This window comes from Chelmon rostratus, chromosome 22, assembly GCF_017976325.1.
Source record: "Chelmon rostratus isolate fCheRos1 chromosome 22, fCheRos1.pri, whole genome shotgun sequence".
NCBI lineage: Eukaryota > Metazoa > Chordata > Actinopteri > Chaetodontiformes > Chaetodontidae > Chelmon > Chelmon rostratus.
The window spans coordinates 2558757-2578064 of record NC_055679.1 but is presented as its reverse complement, the minus strand read 5'-3'; the positions used below and the strand labels follow the sequence as shown (position 1 = coordinate 2578064).

At 42.3% G+C, this 19308-nt stretch overlaps 1 protein-coding gene across 1 annotated transcript; it reads right to left on the bottom strand.

Moving 5' to 3' along the window:
* Positions 1 to 2354: 2354 nt before the first annotated feature.
* On the bottom strand, positions 2355 to 18435 carry sult4a1 (sulfotransferase family 4A, member 1). Its single transcript, XM_041964356.1, has 7 exons — positions 18267 to 18435; positions 12576 to 12706; positions 11256 to 11336; positions 10968 to 11094; positions 10736 to 10830; positions 5742 to 5880; positions 2355 to 2467 (listed from the first exon to the last, which is right to left on the bottom strand). Exons 1-7 carry the CDS (start codon positions 18433 to 18435, stop codon positions 2355 to 2357), a joined length of 855 nt encoding a protein of 284 aa, XP_041820290.1.
* Positions 18436 to 19308: the final 873 nt, after the last annotated feature.

The window sequence follows — 19308 nt, the reverse complement described above, 5'->3', positions numbered from 1 at the left end:
ATCCTGTTGTTAAAGCCATCCTCTTTTCATCTTCAGCTTTTTTTTTTTTTACAGATGGTGTGATGTTTGCTTCCAGAATTTGTTGGTATTCAATTGAATCCATTCCTCCAGCCCACAGCATGATCGACCCACCCCCGTGCCTGACAGCTGGACAGATTTCTTTTAACTTCATCAGTCCACAGAACATGTTTTCCAAAATGCATCAGGCTGGTTTGGGGTCTTTGCAAATGCCTGACACTGAATTTTGTGGGGTGGACACAGGAAAGGTTTTCTTCTGATGACTCTTCCACGAAGGTCATACTGGTGCAGGTGTCCCTGCACAGTAAAACAGTGCACCACCACTCTAGAGTCTGCATCATCCTCCTGAAGATGTTTTTGCATTTTGAGAGTCTTCTTGGTCTTCCAGACCTCAACTTGACCTCAATTGCTCCTGTTAGAGAGATAGCATAATCCTTTTTTAATCCCACAGTGGGGAAATTTGCAGTGTTACAGCGGCAACAGCGAGGGGAGAGAGCAATAGTAAGATGCATCAGTAAAAAAAGAAAAATAAGATAATAAGTAAACAATATGATAAGTAAAACAAGGCAGTGGTTGAGTTCACTCATATTGCACGGCCCAGTTCAGTATGTACTGATATTGCACACAAGTGAATTTGTCAGTTTGGGTTTATGTGGTCTACTGGGAACAGTGTTGATTGTAAAGTCTGACAGGAGCAGGAAGGAAGGACCTGAACTATCTCTCCTTCACGCACTGCGGGTGAAGCAGCCTGCCACTGAAGCAGCTGCCCAGTACTGTCAGAGTGTCCTGCATGGGGTGGGACATGTTCTCCATCAGGGATGATAACTTAGCCTTCACAGGACAAAGCTGGTCTTCCTTGTCATACGTCTCTTTCTCCATAGAAGATGGTTTAAGCCACTACAGAGTCCAAAAAAAAAATCCTCAGTAGTGCCCCCTGCAATCCAAAAGACCTGCGCCTCCTCAGCAGATACAGTCTGCTCTGGCCTTTCATATATAGTGCATTTGCCCCGTGGCTGGGGAAGGGTCCTTCTATGTGGGGTTTGCATGTCCTCCCCCGTGCTTGTGTGAGATTCCTCCAGGGGCTCCGGTTTCCCCACCATCAAGACATGTATCCTAGGTCTCCTGTCAGTGTCCTTAACCAAGGAACTGGTTTAGAGCTGGAGTTGGACCAATGCTCCTCCGGGATGGGTTGAATGCAGAGAACAAATTTCACTACACTGTACTAAGTATGATTGAATATGAATGAGATTCCCTGCAGGGCTCCTGTGCTGCAGACAACCATGTTGGACTCCTGTACTCTCATGTACTGCGGTCAGTTAGCCAGTCATGAGCCCTGCTGTGAGGTGGAGCTCCACCCCTGTGCTCTCCAACCTGTTTGTCACGTCTGCTCCTTCTGCTGCGCTCATACCAGGCACAGCTTCCCCATCTCCTCCTCCTCTACTCGCCAGGAACATCAGGTTTGATGTTTCATGTTACAGAGCGCTATCTGCTGGTCCCTGGTGTAAATCATTACGTGATTAAAGACAATCTAAAAACCAGTAGCAAGGACAGAGGAAGCTCAGTGAGTTTAGTGTCTGTAGTGCACAGACAAGTTAAAAAAGGAACTGCACCTATAAATGTGCTAAAAAACGAGCTATGTTACGGAAACTAAAGGAGAAAGTTAGCAAAAGCTGCTGTAACAGGCATAACACTATCGAGCTAATTCAGGTCTGAGACCTTGGTAAAGGTTATCTGAGATATCAAAAACTTTTGCATGGTGCGCCTTTCCTTCACTCTAAAATTGTACAAAACAAAAATTATGCACTTATCTTGCTTAATATGTTGAAGAGAACGTTTCATCTTTAACTTTACGCCTTTTGGAGATCAGTCCGTCGTTACTCACTGAATTATTCACAGTAACAGAAACAGGGGTGCCCAGACTTTTTCATGCCTCTGTAAATGTTGACCAACGATTCAGCTCAAAAGTATCTGTCCTTTAAAACCTATATCGGTCGAACCCTGGTTAGTATGTACACATATACACACACAGCAGTGGGAACTTACTGTGGAAGTCGTGGTTGAGGGAGGTTTGGCTTAACTATCGATTGAGGAATTTCAATAAATTCATAAGAAATCTGGATTCATTTTGATCAGTCCAAGGGTGGGACTTTGACTTGTTGACTTGAGATAGATTGCATTCTGGGAAAAGTCTTGTGGTGTAATTCCACTGTCAGACTGTAGCATTAACCTTCAGACAGACTGAATGGAGATGTAGGAGCGTGGGTTTTGGCAGGAAGTGTGCACTTGTCGACTGTACTGAAGTAGATCAGTGGAGTGGAGAGGCGGTGCGGCACTCCTCACAGGCAGAAGTCAAAGGTCAGGTCAGACTTTCCCATCTTCTGTCTGTACACCGTGTCAAACTTTTCATTCATGGAAACTGTGAAGACGTCCTTCCACAGACCCACACGACCTGCGGGCGCACACACAGGGAGAGGGAAGAACATGAAATTAACCAGATGTTCAGTTACCTTTAAACGCAGCCTGGACATCTGCCCCTCACATTATTCAGAGCAACTCACACAGAAAAGTGTCCTGTACCTGAAACTGATTCAACAACCAGGACGCACTGATTCACTGAGCAACACCAGGGGCCACAGAAAGCTCCAGACTCACCGTGTGTCAACATGACAACATGATCGGGGACCAGCAGCTCATGTTTGCTCTAGCAGGATAATCCAACTGTGATCTTAAATTTCACACTCAGTTCTTCAGGTTTCTTCTAGTGGGGTGCAAATTTCTCTTTGGAGATGAATAAAGTATCTATCTATCTATCTAGTGTTGCTTTCATTTCAATCGCACCTCCATGCTAAATGACTCTCAAAAATGAACCATAATATAATAACCACAAAACAAAACAGATATAGCACACTATAAAGAAAAAGCCTACTACTGAACCTTTGAGGCTGTATTTTAAGGTCCACTTAGCTTTTATTCAAGCTTTCAAACACATCTCTCAGGCATCTACAGAGAGAGTCTTTGTGTTTGAATTCTTTTTGTTTTCTGATTTTTTTTTTTCCCAATTTATGAATCATGATTGGTAGGATTCCCTGAATCATGTTTTTACTCACAGTAGACAGAGCACGTAATGTAACAAAAATAGATCCAATTGATAATGTCCACCACCACTGATAGTCACGAAATAATTCCTTAATTCACTTAAATTAACCTGTAGGCAAAGGCCTTTAATATCAAATCAAGTTAGATTTGTATCAGATGATTGTTTAATATAAACTGTCCTATCATGTGGCTTGAAGACTTTTAATTTGCTTGTTGTTATGTGGCCCTGCTCAGGAGTTGTGTGTGACTCATGATTCATGTGGCAGCTTCTGCCAGATGCCGTTTTTCTGTTATCTTGATGTGTTCCGGCTGCAGAGTGAATGCAGCCTGACGCGGCAGTGACTCACCTGCTGCGGTGTGCCTGAGACAGATCAGACTGACTGTCAACTGTGGGTTAAGCCTATAGCAGACCAGACACCAGACTTCCATGCACTAAAAGGAAAAAAAAAAATGATGGGAAAACAGAAAAAAAACAGATGACAGAAACCAAAACATCAAATCAAAAACAGGAATGGCGACATAAACCAAACTGAATAATTATGACAACTTGGGGAATAAATGTAAAAGACATTCAAAGTGGGTTAAATGAAAAGGGACCGTGCCTGCAGGTTGAAATCATACACGACACAGTCTGTAGTTCTGGTTATAGGATTGTATAGTGATTGAACAGAGTGAGTCACTCTGTGGTGTAGCTGCAACATGTAGCCACAAGGTGGTGCTCTTATCCATGAACAGAACTTAAAGAATCATGTAGTTAATTATGACACTATGAAGTGTTCAAAATGCTGTAAATTACAAAATGTATATGTGTGTACATAAATCATTGAAGTAACAATCATATGAATACACTGTGTTAAATATAAAAATAAAAAAACAATTTATGAAGTACTTGAAAGAAATTATTAAAACTCTTTTCACTGAATTTTATTGGATATTATTTTTGTTTCACTGCTGACATTTTTATTTCCAAATGGACTTTTCTTTATCTGTTTTTTATTTCATAATGTCACATTTCATGACCTTCCCTAAAGCTCTTATTTTCACATATATAATCATTGATTAAATAAAAACACTCCATAGTTGATATTGCTAAATGTGCAAATACAGTACCTGCTACATATTATATATGTATATTGACCATTCAACTCTTCCAACCACTCTAAGCCAAACGTGTGTGTGTGTGTGTGTGTGTGTGTGTGTGTGTGTGTGTGTGTGTGTGTTTTAATGGAAAAATATTCCAGCTCGGCCAGGTGAAAGGGAACAATGTCTTGTGAAACTGGTGTCGTGACTGCTCTCTCTGTTCCTGCCCATCTGATCCTGATCTAATTATAATCTCATTATGGTATAGAGTACAGGCCAGTGGGTGTGGCATGAATGTATTCAGACCTTATCAGACGACCTGGCCTGCTGTACAGAATGTAACAGACAGATGTTCCATACAGTGTCCTGTCCTACTTCTTGCATTCACAGTGTTTACAACAGGTCAGGGTCCTAAGATAACTCCTTATACACAGACACATTGAGCCCTACTTCCTTTTAGCGCAATAAGAACCACATACAACACTGTATACGAGACTAATGCTAATGCTTTAGGTTTAATTGCTTCCTAACAGTTTCTTGAGAGTTTCCTGAAAAGAACATTGTATTTTTGTAGGAGTAGTTTGTACTGTTGTTAACATCCCTTCAGCTAGAATAGATGGCCATTCAAACATAACACTGATGTTTCCTTCCAGTGGCTTTATGGGATTAAAAAAGAGTCATGAACTATCTTTGCATGTCTTTTATTTTTTTTCTGTACCTCCCTGGTCTTTAAATAGCTTTGTAATAGGAGCTCTGAAGGCTCAGTCGATATCATAAGATCACTTAAATGAGTCAGACCTGACCTACAGTAATGGCTCTAAAAGGGGAACGTTAACCACATCTGTGCTCTCTCGGGCCTCAGTATCCTCCTTGTCTGCATGATTCTTTCTCTCAAGTGTATTCAAGACTTAAACTGGCATTAAACCAAAGTGATATCTTATACAGGGTAATGCCTTTCTTGCACTTTTAAATGGAGATTTGATCTGGAACACTGTTTTTCCTGGAGGCTTTATGTTTTCCTTGAACTGCTTCTTGTTTGAACAGCAGACTGGTTGTGTCTTGTCTGTTTGCCGAATGCACTCAAAGACTAAAGAATATATATTACAGTATGCAAGTAAAGCTAAACTTCCCTTTTACATACATTTTCTCTGCGCTGTTTGGAATTATACGTCTTAATTGGAGTTCTAGTTATTAAAGGAGTACTCCACCAATATTTACTCTTAAATAACAGTTTACTTGAGAAAATAACCCTGACGATGTCATCATCTCAGTTTTGGACTACATTTACAACAAAACGCCTGTGCTACAACTATGGAGCAAGTGACATACGTTGGCTTGTTTTCCATTCATACATGCCTGAAATGCACAGAAGAGAATATTTTAGATGAGTGAAAGTGTAATGAAAATGGTTTTAAGATGCGTTTGGCAGATCTGACGCTTTGGAGATGCTGCTCCACAGTGTCAGTGTCAGCTACAACAAAAGCCAGAGGCACAGAGACGTCAAGGAGCCAGAAACTCCAAACTCTTCTGTCTCCTCTCCCGCTCACCCCTGCAGATGGACAGCGCCTCCGAGTTGGAGCACTGCTCGATGAGCTGGTTGCAGCTCTCCACCATGCCCTCCAGCTGAGCCTTGTCACAGGAAACACCCAGAAACCGGGCTAACTGTTCCACCAACGTCCCCAGATCCTGGAGAGGAGAGGAGAGGAGAGAAGAGTAGAATTATCGCTTTGTGGTTGGATACCGCTGTCAACCACCAAATTGTAGTTTGCATCTATGCATGTCTACTCTCAGGTGGCAAAGGTGTTGTGGTGGACTACAATGCTTCAAATATGGATGTTGTTGCAAACAAGCTACAAATCCTAAAATATGGATGTTTCACAGAAGTTTTCAACCCAGCAGCACAGACGATCTCTGCAGGCTCCGTCGTTGGCACAGAGCTGGACAGTCTAACATCTGTACTGAACAAGCTCCTGTCCATAATAGACAATCCTGATCATCCACTGCACAGCACCATCTCCAGGCAGAGGAGCAGCTTCAGTGACAGACTGAAAAGAATGTTCCTCCCCCTCGCCGTACAGCTCTTCAACACCTTTCGGGGAGGGCGACAAAAACAATAACCAACACAACAACTCCGAACCCACTACACACTCACACCACACAGCATGGACACACACACTTTATCACAAACACATCCATATGCCGGACTCCATCACACACACATCTATATGCTGGACTTTATCACACACACATCTATATGCTGGACCCAAGTGTGGACAAACCGACTATTGCACACTGTTATTTTGCACAACTGCACTACTGTGCACATATTAAATGCTCGAATGTTTATCCTGTATTACAGATGTTTATCCTGTAAAGCCAGATGTTAAGATGTTTATCCTGGATAGCCTAGTTTCTAGTTTATCTTTATTTCACTATTTTTTCTTGTATTGTTATTTTGTATTTTGTATTGTATTTTTACCTCTTACTTGAAAAGGTTCATTACTTGAAAGTTGTTCATTACTAGAAAGTTGATCTCTACTTGTAAGTTGTTCATTACTTGAAAGTAGTTCTGTTCTTATTTTGCATGCCCTTGTGTGTCCACCTTTTGAGCTGCTGGAACTGCAAATTTCTCCTTGGAGATGAATAAAGTATCTATCTATCTATCAATCAGCATAGCTTCAAGGTGGACACCCAAGATCAGTGTCACCAGTTCAGTATCTGACCAAATGTGAAATGTGGTCACAATCTGCCCTTCTGCTCCTGAGCTATGGTGTGGAATAAAGACCAAAACACTGTTTCTGCACAACATTATGATGTTGTTGAAGGTGATTGTTAATTTTATGGCCCAAAATCTATTTTGTGAAGTCACAATGACCTTTCAAAGAAATTCCGTCAAGGAGTTCTTGAGATTTGACATTCGAGATAATGTGACTGGATAGACTGAAAATATAACGTGTCTCGGCTCACTGTGAGATATAAAAATGGGAAATCTATGAAAACAATACAAATATAGATAACACTGCCTCCCTCTTGAATTCTTACATAATTCCAAGGCAGCGATTCTGTTTCCCCAACCAGCATCCACCCACAGCTGTAGAGAACACACTGTTACCAATGCTTAGACAACCTACGTGGCACAACAGACATACGACAGCTGCGAGACAAAATGTCCAGCTCTGTGTGAACAATGCATCATACAGGAATATACGGGTTATCAGTGTACTCTGGGTACAACACATGCATGGCATATGGGTGGATGTATGTGTCTGTGTGTGTTCAAGGCAGGTTCAGTTAGCTTAGTCATTCAAGGTGAGATTTTCTTACATGCCTGGTTATAGAGTCCCGTATCAGAATGGCGTCTGGCTTATCAGGTGTGGATTCACGAGTGTTATGTTTTTCCCTTGGCTTGTCAGATGGGGAGTTTTGGTCAGCCTTAATGCTTGTGGTGGAATTAGCTTCCCTGGCCTCAACATCGTTTGCCTGATCACACCTTTCATCATTCAGAGTCAGTGGGTTGTATCTGTTTTGCATAGGAGGGTTCAGGTGGAGTGAGCTTTGGTTTGGTACCCTCTTCCTCCTGGATTTGCCTTTGCAGCAGACAATGTCAGCCCAATCGTCATTAAGGAAGGCTGGGTGGTGAGCCTTAACAGCTGACCCACTGGCGTTGGGACACATCCAGGGCAGTGTGTCAGCCGAAACTGTGCCGTCACAGCTGAAGTGAAATCCCATGTATGAAAGACTGTCTGTTTTCAGCAACATGTTCAGAGGCTGATTCAGAGTCGACACTAGCCCGACCCTTTGTGGTTATGAGAGCCAACTACCACCTCAGAAAGGTCAGATGCTAGCGTGCTATTCCTCTGGACAAATGGGAGAAATTCCAGTCAAATATTATCTGTGATTATACTATTTTCCCATGTTTCTGTGTCCTGGTGACTTATGCAGACAACACATTTTTTTCCAGTATTGAGCAAATATGAAAGAGGCTGCAATGTAATCCCTCCCCTCCACATCCCCTAAAAGTGTTTGTTTTTGCCACTGACGAGCTCAGATTGTGACAACATTATGGATTATGGATCCCTGCAGAGATAGACCTTTTTGTTAAAGAGTAACATCCTTCTGTTTAACTACAACCAGCCACTATTTCATTCTCCCAAAGCCACCAGACTCCATTTACAGAAACTGTCGTTTCGTCATCGTAAAACACGCTTCATTCAGATTCGACAGGAACAAAATAAACTTGCCACAAACCATGAGACTATTCTGACTGCTAGTACATCACGATAAATGAGATAAGCAACCTAAATCTAACCACTGACAACACACCAGTACCTCCCTCCCTTTACGCTGTCTTCTGAGTAATCCCTTTCCACATCACACAGTCAAATGATGACTGGTAATATAAAAATATTGACTAATGCAGTTTTAAATGAATCCATTAGCCTTTGTTAAATTAATATGTGTTGAACAGTGCTGCTTTGTAAATTAGAAATGTGTAATATGTCACTTTCTCTATACACTTAGAGACCACAAAAAGAATGCTCTCTCAGCTCTCTCATCAGCCTCTTCAAGCACCAACTTACATCACGTAGAGGAGACATGGCCCCCAGAATGGGGCCATTTCTTATTCATACACTGTGCTTCTATAAAATGTCATGTTTTTTGACAATGCCAGACAAAGTGAAACTATGGGATCGATTGTTTTCTCCCTCCAGTTCTAAGAAATCTATTCTAAGAGAGGCCTATCTTGATTGAGTCGGTGTCTCATAAACATGATAAGACCAGATATTGTTAAGAGGGCTTTTGACAAAGCAGAGGGTAAATATTGATTCAGCATATTATGTTCTTTTCCCTTGAGTGCAGAGTTTTGCACAAGAATGTTCTGTCCACAAAGATAGATAGGATATGTGTGTACCATGTCGTATGATAAGAGGCACTGAGGATAAAGGATCAAACTGAAGGTAAAAGTAGGTTATGGATTGAATTAGTGAGGAAATGTGTTTTCTCCACTATGAAAAGGTTGAAAAGAGAAGTTTCCTTTCCCTCAGTGTCGAGGCACTGCAGAATTGTTCCTACCAACACTCTTACCAATCTCAAATGATGTTGTCATTTTCACTCCACACAGTGCTACTGGTAAGATCCATGCAGAGCTGCCAGGTTTGTGTGTTTCTTGTTTTTATTAAGAGTGAAAGATGCAGGAGAGACCTCACCTGTTGATCTGGCAGTCTGCTGTACCTACACCTTGTTAACTAGCTGCAGCATTGGCAGTAGTAGGAGAATTTGAATGGTGATGAATGAATGGTGGTTTGAAGTACTTAGCATTAGCAGTCTATCCCTCCTCCTGCCCTTCGTGAGCTGATCAGGAGTTGAGATATTTTTATATGGGCCATTATTTTCTGGACATACACTGTAGGGTAAATAAGCCACAGCTTGTCCTTGCTTGTGAGTTCCATGCATCATTTTAGGATCCTGGCTGCAGCAGCCTGAGCAGCACAAAGACAGGTGGGCTACAATGTCCCAGTGAAATGTGTGTCAGTTCATGAGCTGATTATAATATAAAGAGGTTACTGAGAGGTGGAAATATAATGTCAGGAAAATGGCATAAATCTCAGGTGAGGTTCAAACACCTACAGGTTTATTTTCTATCATAACTTATTAATTCATACTTTTGCTGTCAGATTTATATGAATAAAACAAAATCTAAAACATCTGTTTAAAATCAGACAAGAACTGTATAATATATGTCCTGTTTAGGTTAATTGTATAAGCAAATACATAACAAATGACAACCAATATACAGCAATCAAGGAGACTATTGCCACTAAGTGCCCACACACACACACACATATATGCATTTTGCTCAACCTTCCTGCTCTCTCTGTACGGATCAGTTGATGATGATCATGCCACAACATGGAAACCACACTCAATATGCTGTACAATGATAATTCCAATAAGGTTTAGCCAGAGAAGATGACCGTGTCCTCAACAATATTGACAAAAGAGAGAAAGGCAGCAAGACAGCAGTTTTACCAACAAAATACGACTCCAGTAACACAAAAAGACATTGTGACTGTGTTTCACACCGCACATCAAACGACAGCTCATCTGGCATCAATCTGGCCGGATTCCAAAAGCTGAAGACCAAGTCCCGGTCTGAGCAGTTTCCAGTCCAAATGGGATGTTTGAGAGCATAAAGCCCTGCCCAAGTCACAACTGCGGAGCATCTCAAACAGCAAGTTTTCCTGCGATGATCTCCCACTCACATGCTTTTATATCATCAACATCTCGATTAGTGTAAATTCAACCATGACCGAGCACTTCATAGGCTGACTCCTGGTTATATAGCTGAACTGCTGCTTGCCTAAAAACCAGAGCACAGCCTCAGGCCTAGCTCCTCAACCCTGGCTCAAGACTAACTGTGACCAGATTCAGCAGCATTTTTACGCCTACACCTTACCGACCTGACTTGGAGTTACATACTGTTAAGCTGAGAGCTGGCAGACAAAAGCTAAAAAAGCACAAGAGACAAAGATGGTGTTACCTTATACATGTCCTCATATTTCAAGAAGAGGACATTAGAGTCCATACGATGCTCCCAGAATTCCTGAACATGTTCAAACCAGGAACCATATCCCACTACGAGAGAGAGAGAGGCACATCTGGATGAACTTACTCTAGTCTATAGACAGAGACAATACAATACAGGAGTTCACTGACTTGAAACCAGATGGAGGGTCACAGTGTCCCAGTCCACCAGGAACCTTCATACTTACGCTTGTCATTCATGAAGCGCCGGCAGAACTCCTGGAAGGTTCCCCGGTAGCTCATGGTCCTGAGAGAGCGGTGGAACTGGTAGTAGGACACCACCAGGTCCTTAGGGTTACGAGCCATGTAGATCACCTGGAAGAGAACCACAAAAACACCACAAAACATGATATTAGTTTCACGTCGTGCTGTTTAAGACTGCATATTAAAAGAAAAGACTGTTGGACAATACAAATATTTCTTCTTCACATGTGAAACAGGTAATTTTAGTGTTCATTAAACGTTTTGATCGTGACCTTGGCCTCTCCGTTGTGCATGGCTGTGGGAAGGAATCGATAGGGAAGATGGCTTTTGATCAGACGAGGGGACGTCAGCTCCTGTGGAAACACAAAGGAAGAACTTAAAATTTAACTGGCAAGGATGATGTGTTTGTGATGCTCTGAAGTTTGACAATTTTTTCATGTCGGCTCTGCATCTGTCCAACACAATAGTTACGTATTTCTGCATCTGTGTCTCTTGTTTCTGTTATACAGTAGAATGTCATGCCCAGTTCCAGCTGGGCACAATGCTGCCAATCACTGTGCTGTTCTGTGTGGGATGTTTATATTATTAGATTATATGGCCAGTTTATTTTTTCTGAAACAGGTTGCACATTAAAGGTGCATTTGGTCTTTTTGGTTATAACAAGAATAGAATCTAAACTGTATGTGAATATTGGTCATCATAGCCATTCTTTTTTTCTTCATACACCTCCAGATGTTGCAGGCAGCTTGCTGAAATGTACAAGCCATTAAGTGCATTTCTGTTTTTATGCACAGTTTTTAATCCGTGCAGAAAATAAATCTGAGTGGAAACACTAAAAATTCTAGAAAAAATAAAATAAAATACTTCACACTTGGTTACATTCCCTGCCTGGTAAATGCCTACATCTTTCAAAATTCTCACCCCAGTTAGAAACTCAGGCTTTGTATGAATATGTAACCCAAGCTGATGACATCACTGGGGATTTATTTGGTCAGACTTTGGAATATTTCGTGCAGAGCTACAGAGGTCATTGTGCAACTGTTCTCACAGTCCTCATTATGAGTAATCTGACCTATATTCCTTTAACACATTACATCCTGGACAAGACGTTAAGGAAATGTGACTTGGGATAGCAGATCGTCCAGATTAATGACAGCTTTTCAGAAAACAACAGACATTTTCACATGCATTTTAAAATGGCTCATCCAATGAAGCAACACATTTTAATGTAACCAAAAAAGCATGTCACAAGTCATAATTTGCTGTGCAATGCAACACTATTCAGTAATAGACTGGGATAGCCATTCATCTTTGTTCTTGCTTCCTTGTGACTGCTAGCAAGCTTAGCCTTGTTTTGATTGTGGTGCTGTAAAATTGAGACAGCCAGGACCATGTACCAGGAACATCTCATATTTCACACTGAAACAAGATGTTGTTTTTGTCGTCATGCTGCTGCACCCAGCAACAGGTAAACCTGCAACAATGAAGAGTCGTTATTTTGCCAGTTTGCAAGTCTGAAACTATAAGACCCCACAGGCCCAGAACTCAGCTAATGAACTGAATGAATGCCAACATGATTTCAGGGACATTACCTGTATGATGTCCAGGCCAGGTTGGGGGTACTCTAAGACAGGCAGCTGTTCATCGATGTTCATAAGGCCGATCTCGTCTGGGTCTGCTCCCTGACTCACTAAATACACAATCTCCTGAAGTAAACTGGTGCCTATGAGGACAGAGCAGAGAGCCAGAGGACAATCAGGAATTTGGGACAGCAGGAAGAGAGTAAGGAAAGTGGTTGCCATGCGCAGAGGGGCAGAAATAAGAAAAAAAGAGAGAGAGAAATAACCAGACAAATAAAAAAAAAAACCAAATGGATCAAATTCAGAGCAGCAGAACCAGAGATACCATCTTGTTTATTCCATGTATTCTTCTTCCTTGTCAAACCCTGGAGTCTGTACTACCCACAATGCACCTTGATTCAGAGAAAGATTCGGTTGTGCTGTGCTAGTAGAAGCTAATGTAGCATTGAGCTTTTGTTTTTCCCACTTTTCTCAGTCAACCTGGTGAATCACGCTCTCCACCTTTCAATTCTAAACCTGCTTCTCTTACCTAGTAAGTTTGCAGATACGCTCAAATGTGCCAGTCTGACATCCCTCGTGCTTCTTGTGGAAAAGCAAGAGTCTAAAACCACAACTAAATGAAGGTTAGAGGCAGCGATGAGATCACACCATGTGAAACCTGAAGAACATCGCTGTACCAAGCTGAGGAGAAGGCTTTTATCAACCGGACAGTTTGCCAATTTTCTGCAGAAATGGGTGGCGGGAACAAGGCCGACTGTTGTGCCTAGATGGAGACGTGAGTCTGGGTGGCCTCAGGCTGGCCACATGCCGGCTGTGAAACTGGACCAAAAATCTGGCTCTAAAAGAAAACTTTTATTTCTCATTGGTACCAGTTATGATGCATGACAAACATCAGCTGTGGCTTACAAACTGAAATAAAAGACAAAAGGATGAGGGAATAAACAAATATCTGAGGACACCGAGTGCAGGACATTCTGTTCAAACCAAGATGGACTACTTGTAGATTATGTTTGTATTTGGACATCCCTTCTAATTTAGCCCTGCATCCCTAGGAACTGTGCAAGTTTGCTGTGGAGGGACTTGACTGGCCCTGACCTCGACCTCATCCACCACCTTTGGGATGACTTGGAACGCAGACCTTATCACCCAACGTCAGTGTTGGACCTCGCTAATGCTCCTGTGTCTGGTAAGGAGAAAATCCCTGCAACCAGATTCAACATCTGCTGCACAACCTTAACAGTGGAGGCTGTGATAGCAGCAAGTTAATGGCCATGGTTTTGGGGGGGTGATACAGTACGTAAGAAACATCGTTTTTGTGTACATACCTTCTTGGACTGTTGAACATTTAGCATTATATTTTGTTAAATATACATAGCAGTACTACATTTCTATAAGCATTTTTTTTTCAAAATGTATTTTTACTTTTCCTCATCCTTGTAGAGAGTAGGTCTTTTGCTGTTGTCAGTAAACGGTTTTACAAAGCGTTCCTGAGTTCATGTATCCTTTATCCAATCAAGTGTTCACAAAGTGTTGAACCTCGCTCCATCCTCTCTTGTGAACCACTGAGCCTTTCCAGGACGCTCCTTTCATACCCAATCATGATGCTATCACCTGTTACCAATCAACCTGTTTACCTGTGGAATGATCCAAACAGGTGTTTTTGGAGCGTTCCACATCTTTCCCAGTCTTTAGTTACTCCTGTCCCAACTTGTTTGAAACGTGTTGCTGCATCAAATTCAGAATAAGCAGAAATTAAAGGCCTATGTATAAATATAATTATAAAATAAATTAAAATGGACATTGAAAATGGAATATTTACCAAAGTCAGTGGTGTTGATCACACAAACTGTTTTATTCATGTTTTAGACAGCGTCCAACGTTTTTGGAATGGGTGTTATAGTCGCTAATTCTGCTCTTGCTGTCACTTGAAAACTTCAATCTGATAGTGAAAATATTTGCTACCCACCACTATGGTTTGACTGTGCCGTCATATTATTCAGGGGGGCACTTCAGCAATTTAGCACTGGAATAGCTAGAGATAGTTTAAATAAAGAATGGTCAAAACTGATGCAGTAGAGATTGAGATATTCTGACTTGCTGATTAGCTTAAAAAACGATGGCTCCTACACTCTCTACAATGCAATTCAAAAAGCATTTGTTAGACTCTTCCTGCCTGGTAAACATACATGTCTTTCAGGATTGATGCCCTCAGTTTGTTTGCTGCTAGTCTGCAAGTTCAGGCTGAGATAATGACAACATCAGGGTTAGTTTCTCAGATTTCAGAAAGCTCCTCCAGAGCCACAGAAGGCATGTAACTGTTCTCGCAGGCTGAGTTGTGCTGTAAAATCAGTGGAGTCCCTCATTAAATGTGCATCATTTTAATTTTACATCATGCACAGCATCACTCCTCTACATCAGTGCTTGTGGTTATTCTAGCCCTCTGTGATCTGTGAGTATGTGAGTGTCGTGCAGTGCAGAGGTGCACCGCCTGTAGAGAGACATGATGGAGCAAATGGCTGATGTCAAATCGGTCACAAACGCACTGCTATCATAGAGCAAACCCAAACTCCCACCCCCCCAGGTTTATAGAATCTTGCAAATCCCATTGACCAAGATCGTCCCATGTGAGCCAATCACAGCTCTGCAGCATCCCAACCATGTGGCCTGCCATGTGCTTTCTATCTTTCTGCACCAGAAGCCAACAGAGACACGAACACAGAGCAGGGGGAAGGGAAGAAGAGAGGGGGGGGGGCAAAAAGCTTCAGCTTGCTTTTGACTGCTTCTCTCAGGTGCACAAGAAACAGCAGAGCTCTTTGGATATGAACGGATTTACCATCATTATCACTCCACAGTGTCATCTTTTTAAATTAAGATAAACGACCTCGTTTACAGCTCGGTGGATATGCTCTTCTTTCTGTACGTCTTATGTCCTTTGAGAGGTTTTCAGCATAACACACATTTGTCTCCATCCACAACAGTCATTTAAATGTAAGGTGGGAAGATCACCAGGATTTCCAGGCTTTTCCCTTGATAACATTAATATAGTGTGCAAAAAAATTACAGAGAAACAGCAGAGAAAGGACATGAGGTTTGGATCAGGCATTCCAGACCCTCTGTGACAAACGTATGAATGTAAGTGTTCTTTACTTATAGGCCTGGGCCTTGACCTTGGAATTACCAAGAACAAGAAGTAAGTGAGAGAAGTGCTCCCTGGAGGGGTCTGGACCCATGACGATTTATTTGTGCTTCACTGATTTTGAGAAAGTCTGTAAAACAATATTGTATTTGGACTCCACGTGTATTGTTGATGCTGAAACGAACAATAGAAAAAATAGACACTCACAGATATTGTAGAAAAGCATCAAAAATACTGGTTTTGCAGAATTGAAATCATTCTGATTTGATATGTTTTAGAGAACTGCAGTCTCTCCACAGTTAGCGGGAAAGGTGCTGAGTTCCAGGAGAGTCTAAATGAATCATGACTACAGCCAACACAGGCCTCTCTGGATGGGATGGGAGGATGCACAAATCCATGCTTGCAGGGCAAAACCTTAACAGGAAGCAGCACGGTCTGTTGCACACAGGAGAGCCTGGCTCTACTGCTTTCAGTCACAGTGTCACGTTACAGCGTGTGTGCTGCAGGATGATGCAGCAACACTGCTTAGTGCACTCACAAATATCTGCATGCAAAGAAACAATGCATTCCTGCAAACAGACCCTCATTCATTGTTCTAAAGGTCCTTCACTGTATGTTTTTTCAAACGCAGAGTCCTTATTTTCAGGCTTCTGGCCTGTTACAACATATCTTTAATTATACTTGCACAGAAGGCCCGTTCACACACTGTTCACGTTACAAGGGTGCATATTTACAGCAAGTTTCATTCATTCCAACGGAACCGCTGCAACTAGTTGATTTAGTCACGGTCTGTGCAATTTTTCACATTAAGTTCATCTGTGAACATTGACCTGTGAATTTGCCCCACTGCCCCCATTATGTGCATGTGTGTGTGTGTGTGTGTGTTTGTATACATACATACATATATACAGATATATTATTATTATCATTATCTAACAACCACTTGATGTCACTGTTGTTACTTTCAACTTGTTGGAGGCTAAGGTTGGATCATAATGCTTTGCCCTAGTTTAGATTTTCTTGCTGTTTGGTGATTAACGTTAGCTATTTTTAGCCGTTAGCCTGTTGGCTTTGCAAATTGTTCAGATATGACTGGGCACAAGAGACAACGCGGTAATAAACAGTGAAGTGAAGAAGAGAGCTTTTCACTGATTGGCCACAGGAAGTGAAAACATCATTTTCTGCAACAGTATTTTGGTTACTTTGGATTTCACAGCACTGCAGTTAAGATGAACCTTACGCTTCTGTGGTGCAACCAAGCAACAGCACAGCTTTAGTATCAAAGTAGTTCAACTAGTGTCAGCATATCTTCAGTGCGGACTTTGCACCCTAACTTAACTAACATATAGCTGGTGCAACGGGCCACAGGCCTGTACACTGTTTTCTGTTTTCAGGACAGGCTTGTTTTTCTGAAATCTAATTTCCCAACATGTGACATATCGTGAAGAATTAGAAGAACGAATCGTTGTGACAGAGATGTGAGAATGGCCTGAGGCCCCGACCCCCATCCACCTCTCAATGAAGCTTTCACTAGCAACAAACTAATAACAACAACAATAATAACAATCTTATCTCCTATTATTTCTTGTTTAAATTGTAGCCTATGTCAATATTAAACCCCTTTATAACATGTTATACAATCATAATATTACATAATATGCAATATTTTTGGCTTAAGCACAGTGTGTTACAGCAGAATGTGAACTCCTCAATCAAACCCCCAAACTGTCTGACACAACACTGCAGTTAGGACCTCTGTGTCCTGCTGGCAGCCACATCAGCTCCTATGAGAACCAAACTGGTGCATGTAATGTATACACAGTATATTAAGGGTTAATGTGGCTGCACGCTGCTTAAGTAAACTGAAGCCGGTTTCATCGCTGGATGTGTGCGTGTTTTGGCTGCTGTTGAGACGCACGACCAGAACATGAATTCCCAGCACCACCATCAAACCCCCTCTGCCCTTCTGCGTGCACTGACAGCGGGCTCCGGCTGCCCACCAGCCGTCACATGACCGGACCCACCCAGCGCACGGCAGGGCACCGCACACGGCCGCAGCAGCGCTGCGCAACGACACCTCCGGAGCTGAATGTAAACAGCTTCCATATGAGTCTGATCGCGCGTGCGATGATGATGATGGATGATGAAGGCCACCTTGGAAGTGTGGGCTAACTGATGCAATACAGCCACGTATGATGGATTTACTTTAGTACATGCTGGGATACTGCGTCTAAAAGCTCGATAGAGGCCTGTAAAATGTAGTTCCAGTGCACAGGGGCGATATAAACAGAGACATGTAGGCTATTAGATCTGTCAGATAGCTGTGACCCACCCAGCGCGGTTAATGAGCCACTTGCAGATGTGCAACTTTGCGACCTGTGTGTTATGCAGAATGAACCCTGTGACTGTCTGGGGCTGCAGGTGCTCGCCTGGGCTGTATCTATTTGCTGAAACTTTAATAATCGCAAGGGAAGCCTGCAGTCAGCGCTGCAGCAGACAGCAGCAAGCAGCCAAGGAATATGAAGACACAGCGGGCAGTGTGCAGAAGGTGACGCAGAGCCTCCTACCTGACTTTGGGTAGGTGACGATCCAAATGTCGCTACTTCTGAGGGAGAAGTTGGCGATCTCCTCCATCTTCCCCCTGCAGAAGGGCGGCAGCCGCACTCCATCAAACTCGAAGTATTTGCTCTCAAACTCAATCGGCGTGCTCGGCGTGTCTGCCTCGCTCTCGGCCATCCTCGAAACGAGCCGCCAGTGCAAGAGATAGAAAACGCGCACACCCACGAGAACAGGTTTCTTTTTTTTCTTTTTCCCTTTTTTTTGTAATGGAATCGAAGATGAGGATGACGGTGATGAGGCTGAACTGAAACGCCGCTGCCGCTCGCTCGGTGATGCTGAAGCTCGCAGGAGGTGCCGCACGGCAGGCGGACGAGTTGACCTACAGCCAATCACGCAGGACAGAAGTGATGTAATGCGCGCGCACGAGTCCCAGCATCAGGACCACTCTCGCCGGGAACGAGGATGCGCGCGCCCGCAGATGAAGGACGCTTCCCAGCACATTACACACACCTACACGCTCCAGTAAAAGCCATTGCCATACAGTTACTGTATGATATGTTATAATCCTCTGTTCTTGTGGTACATCATACAGCCAACTGAAGTACCATGCTGCTACATAACGCATTGGCTTAATTATTCTATAGCCTTTATTATTGGCTCTTATAGTGTATCTGATGTTAGATACTGAGTTTATAAAAGCGGTCAGTATAATGGTTTGATACCATAATGGTGTGGCCTGTCTAATAGCTCTATCCATGTGAGAGTTGAGTTGAGTTGCTGAGTTGCTCTTGAGTTGCTGTAATAATATGGTAACAAACCTATAGTATTTTACAATACCCTTAACACAATGTCACCTTATTGAACAATCCTATCCTATAATTTTCCTATAATATTCGTATAATGGTATATGGTACCCTAAAAGGTTTTTTTTAATCCAAAGGGATCATTTGTTAGTTTGCTTGTTTGTTTTCCCTTTTTGTTTTTTTTTTTTTTTGTTTTTTTTTTGGGTGATTGACTGACAACAAACAGCAAAAGGTTACCAAGTGACCA